Genomic DNA, 9,697 nt, shown 5'->3' on the forward strand with positions numbered 1-9,697 from the left:
AAAGAGCTACATGAACGAACTGATCTTTGTGTTTTGTGATTCTTAATGTTTCTACATAAAAACAGAAGGACAAAAAGGGGTTTTGTGTCTCCTGTCACATTAAATATCTTAGTGGATTAGACACCACAGCTCTGTTTGATAAGGGTTTAAATGTTAAATGAGAAAGTAGAGCTACTTGTTTGATTTTTTATTGCTGCTGCGCTAACAAAACAACTTTCAAACGTATCTGCACTAACAGAAATATAGTTTGAAGCTTTGCTCGATTAAGGCATTTATCTGCTATCTGAACTATTGCTTTTAGAGTCACACATATCCGTGAGAAACCACACGGCCTGCTCTGAAACAAATGGCAGCGCTAACACAACTTTAACACTGGCAAAACACACAGCCCCCTCTGTTGGTTGATTCCAGCAACTGAACTGAAATAAAAGTGTCTTGTATCATCACATTTGTGGCCAAAATGCCAAAATACCAGCAGCACTGTTCAGTTCTCACTGATCCTTCAGAGGTGCATCATATCAGAGATGCATTAATGGTATTCTGATTTATGATACATACTTTGCACCGTTATACAGCAGCTCATACTCCAGCACACGATGTACAGTACATTTATCTCTGGAGGAAATGTACATTGCTTTTAACTGCACATAGTTAGGTACTTTCTTAGTAAGGAGGAGTTGGAGGAGTGGTATTTTGTTCACAGAATCTGGTTCTCAGCAGACAACGTACAGGTCCCTAATAAAGAAATAAAACCAGTAGGAGGTCCCTTGTGACTGAGTTTGTCTACTAATGACTACACCATTAAGCCATAAGCCTTTTTCACAGCAGATATTTTAACTACTACTACTACTTTAATTACTGTGTGTGTACGAACTACACCAACAAACACTAATGTGTCATAGGCAGGGGAAGTATTTTAGATCATTCATATTTCCTTTAGCTGTCTGCTCACATTTGTCAAACACATTGGTCCAATAAATGCATGTTGTGCAAAAAGCGAGGAGTCTGAAAACAAGTCAGTTTACTTAAACAATAGATATCTGTTTATTGGTTCCCTGGGTTCTTACAGGAAGTTAAATATATGACACTAAAGAGGGGGAAAAAAGCATGACAGTCCAGGATTCAGACAGCATAGCCAACGATGCCTCCTTTTCCAATGCACTCTCCAATGTAGAACCACATCAGCACTTCTGTGGCCACCAGCCCGTTCCTAAAAGCATCCTGTGAAGAAACACAAAAACCACATCAGATTTGCTCCTGGAGAAATGGATCAAGCAAAATGTGATATTAACCACTGATGACAATCTTACAGTCTGTCATAGTTTTAGTTGTGGATTTGTTCAATCATGTTTTCATTTAATACACACGTACTTTAATAATGAAGACATTCAAATTAAAATAAATAACTAATAAATAAATGCACCACTTTAAGCATGCAATGATCCAACAGTTACTTTACCAGGTTCTGAGATTTAGAACATGTTCAGTGTCCTGGCTCATTAGAACTTTAGCACACTGACTGCAGGACTGTTTGAGTCAATAGTGTGTTTCTCTGTGTTGCTTCACAGGCTGACAAAAGACAAACAATAAGCGTTTGATAGAAGAACATCCCCTAAAGTACTACTCTATAAAACCTCTCAACCCATGGTGCATTATGCTGCATTGTGAACGTGTATACACGCTTGTTTTACTTTTTTGTTTCACCACGATTACTCACTGTAAAAAATGGCTGGAAGCTTTTTGTGAAAGGAGAAGTATAAGTTAACTCAGCTGATTTTCCTGGACTTTGTGAGCTTAATTTCCAAGATTTTGGCCTCCACCCCTATCCATATGCATCAATCAGAACATTTTCCAACACTGGTTAAAAAAAACTGACTGAGTGACTTAGACATTCATCTGTGAACATTTTTACTACAATAGACAATGTCCTTTTTAGTACGAAGAACAACTTCGGCAAACAAAAGTTAAACAACTTGCATGGCCAGATTATACTGGAAAAGGGCTTTTGGTAATCTTTTAAGATGAAGGACATTAACAATTGAGGAAAGCAACTTTTGTCAAAGTTCATTCATTGTACCGCAGTGACAATAAAGGCTATTCTATTCTATTCTATTCTATTCTGGTCACCATGTCACCATGGGAGGCAAACATGTATAGCAACACTGTCTTGAGGGTGTTTGCTATCATATCAGGATTTCAGAGTGTCCATCTCTCCTTATTTTGACTGTAAGAAAGCTTCCACAACCCAGTTTTCTGTTAATCTAAGAGAGAAGTCTTGAGGAGCAGCTCTAAAATTACCAAGGGGCATAAATACATTGATATCTTAGACACTTGTATTGGGATTTCTAATAATATGGCTCTTTGATTTATGATAGATATGTGATCTATTTTGAATAAGTCACTGGAGACTGACAAAGGTTCGCCTAATATACACACAGACATTTAAAATAGCACACCCACCCTCACTGTGGTTTGACCGAGACGTCCTGACTGGAGACCCTTGACGAGGTTTGCGGCCCCCGCGATGGCCTTGGGGATCTCGGCAGGGGACGGGGGGACAAGTTCAACACGGGCATAGTACCAGAAGGTGGTTAGCCGAGGTTTGGAGTAACTGACTGCGGCTACGAGAGAAGAAATATAGCGATTACTAGTGTGGTGCAGCTTTGTCTTGGTGTCTCTGAGCTGCACAGATCCCCTGCGAGCTGACTGGCAACATTAGCATTAGCATTAGCATTAGCCACTCACTATACGGCTTGTGCTCACTCAGTGTAAACAATACAGAGCACTCGTACTAGCAAACCAAAAAGCATTTACGCCACAGATATTAAAGCAACATGAAATGTTATTCCAGTACTTTCTGCATAATATATCTTGGCATCATCTAACGTTAGCTCCACTTCATTCATCTGATGGCTGCGTCTCGGTGTAACTGACTGTGTTAGCCGAGCTGTGTCTTGTCAACAAAGACTGCACCCTAAAGCCCCCCTACAAGTCAGCTCCCATGATCAGTAACTCCACTAATTCACTTACCGCCGACCATAGAAGGTACTTTGGAGACCAGTTTTTGCACTGCCTGTGCCATGTTGACGTGTTTGTCGGTGCTAGCTGCTCCCCCGGTTCCTGCTAGCTCACTGAATGTCACCTCCAGCACAAGGACCCACAACTACAGCTGACCACACAAGTGCCTGTGCAGAAACAGCCCCCTAGTCTGGTCAGACCACAGGTGGGTTAGATCTTCTGTATTTTTCTGTGTGTTTTATGTATAACGCTGACACGTTTATATGGCATGCAAGTTCAATGTAATTACATTACAATATTGTGACAAACAGCTGATGCACAAACACTGGAGGGTGCAGTGAACTGTTTTGTTTATGTGAGTGCGTGTTTAATAGTTAGCATATATGTAAATAAGTCACATGAATATAATCAAAAGGGGACTGCAAAGAGAGACATTTAAATCTATCAACTCAGGACATGAATCATCCATCAGGTCACATCTTGGCCAACTTCTCATCACTGTCACAGTAAATGATATCATGTCACTAAGACTTATTAAGACGTGTATCAGGTCATATTTTCATTAGTTTGTGCTGTGCAATGGATTATGTATTTTTGGGGGAATTCAACATAGAAAATTATATCTAATAAAATGTTATTATTCTTAAAAATGGTAATATTACTCTTAAAATGTTGCACAATAGAACAAAGATCTATTTTTTAATAGGTCTGTTTGCTGTCAGCTCCATTCTCAGAAGACATACACACTTTTTATGCAATGATTTATGTGTGAAACACACGTAACCCTTCCAGTCCCACCCATAACAATATAATTAACGCCTGTTATATAACAGTAAAGGACCATGCCACTGTTTTTCCCCACTTATCACTGGCACATACCATTATTTATGATATTTTTGCAGTTGCAAAGCATTTTATTTATTATGTATTTTATCAGACTGAGATCACAGTATGTGGCAATTGTTGTCTAAGACGCTCAACATCTCGAGAAGCATAATACTGAAGCAAAAGACATTTTTATATTAAACATAAATACATGTGACAAGATTTCTTTGTAGTTTGTACAGCTGACATCTCACTGGTTGGATTTGCCTGTGAAACCCTGTGATTAGGTTAAGGCAATAATAATATTAATAATAATAACAACAATAACAATAATCGACAAGTCTTTCTTGTTTGAAGTCTATTCAGCAGGCACATGGTAGGGGAAAGTCTTCAGAACTATCTTTGTCGCTCACAAAGATGATATCTCTTCATTTTCTTCCTCCTGCTGAGACACAAACAAGGAACTATGGTACATATTGTGGCCACTGATGAATTCATGAATTTGTAAACAGGTTATGTCGTTTTCTTTTTACCTTAATGTCGGTGATGTCTCCGGTGGTTGTGTCAGTCTGCTTCAACTTGTTGTAGTCAGTCCTATCCATGACTAACAAGGAAAGAAGATGCCCCCCTCCCTTCACTAGCATAATCACATCTTCCAGATATTTCTCCTCCACATTTTGTCCGTTGACTTCCACCACCACATCGCCCAAACGTAATCCTGCAGTCTGCCCAGAGCCCCCCAATGCCACCTACAGGGAAAACAACAGAATCCACCACATTTGATCGAATAAATAAATAAATCTCTTCTTGTTCTCCATAACAAGGTAACTAGATGCCTGCATGCAAAATAATATTTCATCCCCACCTGGCTGATGAAGGTCCCAGGACTCTGTGGGACACAGTCCAGGTTAAAGCCAAATCCAAACGGGCCTTTTTGGAGCGAACAGTGTCTGCACAAGCCATCCATTAGCTTGTGTGGTGCCTGCTCTGCTGCAGAGGCCGGTGTGCTGCTCTGCTCCTCTCTCTCATCATCCTCACAGAAGAGAAGAGGTGAGAGACCCAGCTGCAGAAATGATGTAAATTGTGTTTAGATAAGGCTTCCAAATACATTTGATTTCTTCATCTCCACCTTTTAAGAATAACTATTTTTGTGTGTGGCTTGAACCATGTATACATGCAGCATTTGTATAAAGAGTAAGTGATGCCCACCTTGGTGTAAAACTCCAGGCCCTGGGGAGTGATGGTGGTGAGGGAGACCTGTTTTCCACTCAGTCTCACTTTGTCCACAATCTCCTCATGCGTCAGTGACTCCACTGACTCCCTGTTGACCTCCAGCAGCAGCTCTCCATCTTGCATGCCTGAACTCTCTGCTGGACTCCCCCTGTCCACCTCACGCAGAACATGATCTATTATTCAAAAGCATGCAGACAGTAACGTCAGATACTTAGGTTCAGATTGCTATTGTATTTGAGTTTTGTGCTCTTTTTGTCCTCTCACATGTGTGTCCCAACGGTGCCTTCTCCTGCCGAAGGAGGAAGCCGTAGCCCTCGGGCCCAGAGACCAGGTGGAGTTTTCTGGCTCTATAAGGCAGGTTGTGCGGCACAGCCATGGTGGGCAGGATGGGCATCTTCAGTTGCATGTAGTTCTTCTCGCTCTCACTGTTAACCACTAGGATGGTGATGTGACTGCCACATTTTTTCATCTACAGCAAGACATTGTACGTTGTTACTGCTAGACAAGGCTGGGCACAAGAACTTTGATCTTGTAATTGGAATGGATCCATTGTTTGTGTGTAGATTTTTGCACGAACATTCATTATTTGAACACCTTTTGTGTGGCCATATTTATTTAATAACCAGCTTTGGGGAAATTACGTCAAAACAAAGTACTACAAAAGAGCTGGGACTTTTTTATTGTTATGAAATAGGTAGACTTCGTACCATCCTGCTGAGTGCAGAGTGTGTGAGATCAGACACTGTTGCTCCATTCATCCACACCAGGTGATCTCCCTTACACACCCCTGCCTTCTCGGCCGCACCTCCTGGAACCAGGCTCACAGAGAAGCGACCTTTCTCTCCTACAGAGCAGAAACAAGAGGAGTAATAGAGTAACACCTCCCAGACTCCAGCTGAACGTCACTCTGTTCGCTGTTCGTCATCTAATCTCGAACCTTGGACTTGCTGGTATTACTAGGAGTGGTGTTACCTTCCACGGGTGTGAAGTTGATGCCCAGACCTGAGACGGGATCCCTGGTGATGTGGCAGAGTCGGGGTGGTTTGCAGCCTTCACCCTTGGTCGCTCTGGCCAGATCTCGGATGTCTTGACCTTGGGACACAGCCTGCTCATACTCCTCCCCGCCCAACACTAACAAACATAGCTGGTTTCCACTTAGTTTTATCTTCCTAGCCACCTGATTCATAAAAAGGAAAACACAGCAGTCCTAGTTAGAATCCCACCAGTCCTCTGGAGAGGCTTCTCTCAGTATAATGATGGAGGCTCATCTTACCTCCGGGTGAGGCACATCATCAACATAGCAGTTGTTGACTTCCAGAAGCCTGTCTCCATCTTGAAGGCCACTGCGTCCCGCCACCCCTCCTGGTACTACATTTCTGATGACGTGACCCTGGCGCCCCCTCTCCATGCGCAGATGGAAGCCGTAGAACTCCCCTTCCTCTCGCTTTAAAATACGCAGACGTGGGCTGGGTGTCGAAACAAAGTCTGAGCAGGGGGAGACAGAAAAGTGCTGTCATGCCTCCTCAGAGCAGAGTTTCCTCACGGACTGACACGCATGTTATGACTGGAAGATACCTGCATCATCTGTGATGACCATCACTGGGTTGTCTATTCCCTCTTTGGGATTAAATGTAAATTTCCTGCATTAGGGGAGACGAGAAACATGTGACTTGAGTTTTTACTTACAGGAAAGAAGTAAAAAGAAAAGCAAAATATAATACTGTCCTTCTGTTTATGACTCTAAGCTCATTGTTTAAGAAGAAAAAATACTTGTTTCTAATTCTAATGAAAGTAAATGACCACTTGCATTTTGATTCCATTACAGTTTTTTATTATCAAACCACCTCACCTGTTGTTATCATTTGTCTAAGCTCAGCAGGCCCTATCTTGGGACCAAAGTCTTAAAGATTACCATGTTCCAAAAGTCAACATGCCAAGCCAAGTCAATAAAATTTTTCTAAATTCCTGCCAAGCTGTAAATTAATTAATTTTGGGAAGACATGAGTGCTGTAATTCTGTTTTTCAGGCTAAATGTCCAACTCTGCTCTGTGCTGTGCCTGATCCTCATGTTACATTATAGTTGTCATCATCAGTTGTAGCAGTACAGTGTTCACATGTAAGTTTTAACTGACGGTGAAACAGCTGAGGTATTTCAAAACGGGTGAGCACTGGTGCCCACAGTTAGATGAAAAGCAGACTTACTCTGTCAACCCTATGATTTCCACCAAACCTTAAAAAAACAGAGAACATATCAATTTAATGGCAATTTAATAGCAACATAAAATTCAGTCCCCAGATCAACATTTGCACAAATCAGACGGCTCTGTGAACATCTGCATGGTCCTGTATATTAAACTAAACTAAACTGACTGGCATCAGCTTAACAGCCTTAACAGTTCGAGCCTTGTATGACACATCTGCTGACATTAACTCTCACCTGAAGCACCATAAAAAGGCGATGGCTCTCTGTGATTATCTTTAGTCTTTGTCCTCTCTAAAACAGGAGGCGACTGAGGAACATTAAAAACCTTATAGTTATCTAAAATGTCTGATGAATATGTGAAACATAAAGAATCAAAACTTTACAGGACCAGCTCGCACTCAAACTATCATTTTACCTCAGATTCCTTCAAATATGCAACATTCTGGTACACATTGTACTTTCTCGTGGAGCACAGCTCAGTTATCATGCATGGAGCAAGGATCAGCAACAATGCAGCTGTTTTGCTTGAGCAAAATAGTCAGTTCATGACACTTGACGGGATTAAAAAACATCCCTCTGTCAAAGAGCTGTATGGCTGACTCAATTTATTCATTCATTTTCATTCAGTCTCATCCAGTACCCAAATTGTGTGCTGCAGGGATCCATTTTGGGCTGTGTCCTGTTCACCATTTATGAAAATGAGGCTGTCTCTGCTGACAATATTGTTTTATACTGTGCTGCTCGTTCTGTCCAAGTAGCCACAGACACATTACAACCCTATATAACTCAGTGCAGCTGAGATGAGATGTAGTCTCCCTTTCAGCCGTAGAAAGTTGGATCTGGATTTTGGGGACGTCAGCATACAGCTGCCTCCTACCTGAGACCTCAGGTTCATTACAAGTGATAATGATATGAACTCACCACTGCAATCTGTATGATAAAGTATGTTGGCCCTCTCTGTCGGAGAGAAGTAATAACTACTGGCCCCTATTTATCTCCAAAGCCCTTGATGATAAATTCCCATATCTCATCCTTGCTGCTCCGGCTCTGGCCTGTACTTAGACTGCAGCAGTGATTAGTTGATCCTCCAGCGGCCTTGAACCAGAACTGATAGAGGAAAACCTGCCTTCCTCGTTCGGATGGAATAATCTGCAGTGTCTTAAAAACTCAAAGCCCTTTTACCTCTTTGTGTTGTGGATTTATTGAGTCTGTCAGTTACTCTGTGGTTACAGCTATGCCATAAAAGAGCATGAATATGCTCAGCTCTATAAAGAAAGGCTAAATAAAACTAAAATAAATGTTTAATTTGCTCAAGATGAATGCTCTCCCTATAGTGTCCATTAGAAGGAATGAAACAGCTTACACAGTAAAGCGTCTTTGTCCTCCATGCTGTCTATGTGTTTGGTTCATCATGTCAGGGACACTGAGTTCTTATTCTTTAACATAGTGTGAAATCAAAACAAACAGTTATGATAATGTGATGATTAGTAACTCTCTGCTCCTGAATGACGTCCACTTTCACATCACATCTTCGTGGCTAAGCAGCCCCTCTCCTGAATAGCTTATACCACAGTCACTTCGATGCAGTTAATGGGTCACTGTTTGCTCTTCTCCACAATAAACCTTCTTTTTAATGTTCTAGGGCATAGTGCTCCAGTACATACACACAAAGACAAGCTGCTGAAGCTCAGCTGGGTCTGTTCAGTGTCACATTTGGCTCCCTTACATTACAAAGATGAGGATTTTGAGTTGATCGCCACTAGTTAATATAAACTTTTTAGTTTTTTTTAACCTGGAAGGCACTATGCAAACTTTTGCTTTTGTTCAACAGGTCGAGGTACAGATTTCATCTTATGTGCATATAGGCAATGGTTGTTAAATCTGATCCTAAACACAGCACAGCAATACAAAGCCCATGGCATGGCCCAGGCATGAGGAATACATTGAGAGTTACAATTAAAATAGAAAAGATATAATAAATGATAACAGAAATTAGAGAGCTCAAATACGTTATAGACTGGGACATTTCAAAAGGTTTGACTGTGTTACCTGTGCTTGATTTCATGTTGTGTCTCTTTTCCGTCCAGGCAGCAGTCAGCTGCACAGAGGGCTGTAGCAGTGGGCGTACTATATGCCCAAACATTTATTCTAACCACAGAGAGACTCCTCCCTTTGAGGGACACCAGGATTAATGTTTAATCTGTCTGAGAAATAGTGAGCACACATGTCTCTGTGTGATATCTGCTTCATAATGTACTACAGACTGAAAGTGGGAAACACATGACACGATCGCTCCCTGCTGCTCTGTCTCCAGAAATGAAGACTGTTATCTGTGCATGTGTGCACACTGTATCTGTACCTACTCCCAGGAGAATCACACCCAAGGCTGATGGTCAGTGTCAAGGCCTAATGACAAGT

General features: G+C 41.5%; 2 protein-coding genes across 3 annotated transcripts; both read right to left on the reverse strand.

Annotated features, from left to right (window-relative positions):
• Nucleotides 1-1,020: 1,020 nt before the first annotated feature.
• On the reverse strand, nt 1,021-3,176 carry atp5l (ATP synthase, H+ transporting, mitochondrial F0 complex, subunit g). Its single transcript, XM_070843737.1, has 3 exons — nt 3,031-3,176; nt 2,461-2,621; nt 1,021-1,221 (listed from the first exon to the last, which is right to left on the reverse strand). Exons 1-3 carry the CDS (start codon nt 3,080-3,082, stop codon nt 1,123-1,125), a joined length of 312 nt encoding a protein of 103 aa, XP_070699838.1. The 5' UTR covers nt 3,083-3,176; the 3' UTR covers nt 1,021-1,122.
• Nucleotides 3,177-3,597: 421 nt separating this feature from the next.
• nherf4b (NHERF family PDZ scaffold protein 4b) lies at nt 3,598-9,381 on the reverse strand. 2 transcript variants are annotated; one of them, XM_070843560.1, is made up of 11 exons: nt 9,329-9,381; nt 7,279-7,306; nt 6,652-6,716; nt 6,350-6,561; nt 6,049-6,253; nt 5,784-5,920; nt 5,341-5,545; nt 5,053-5,249; nt 4,709-4,906; nt 4,377-4,592; nt 3,598-4,285 (listed from the first exon to the last, which is right to left on the reverse strand). In XM_070843560.1, the coding sequence occupies exons 1-11, from the start codon at nt 9,342-9,344 to the stop codon at nt 4,253-4,255; spliced, it is 1,512 nt and encodes a 503-aa protein (XP_070699661.1). In that variant the 5' UTR covers nt 9,345-9,381; the 3' UTR covers nt 3,598-4,252. The 2 variants fall into 2 exon arrangements, with proteins under 2 accessions (XP_070699661.1, XP_070699660.1); XM_070843559.1 differs by having other exon boundaries at nt 3,598-4,288.
• Between the last annotated feature and the right edge of the window lie 316 nt (nt 9,382-9,697).

The sequence above is a fragment of the Pempheris klunzingeri genome, chromosome 14, assembly GCF_042242105.1.
Source record: "Pempheris klunzingeri isolate RE-2024b chromosome 14, fPemKlu1.hap1, whole genome shotgun sequence".
In the NCBI taxonomy this organism is placed as follows: Eukaryota; Metazoa; Chordata; class Actinopteri; order Acropomatiformes; family Pempheridae; genus Pempheris; species Pempheris klunzingeri.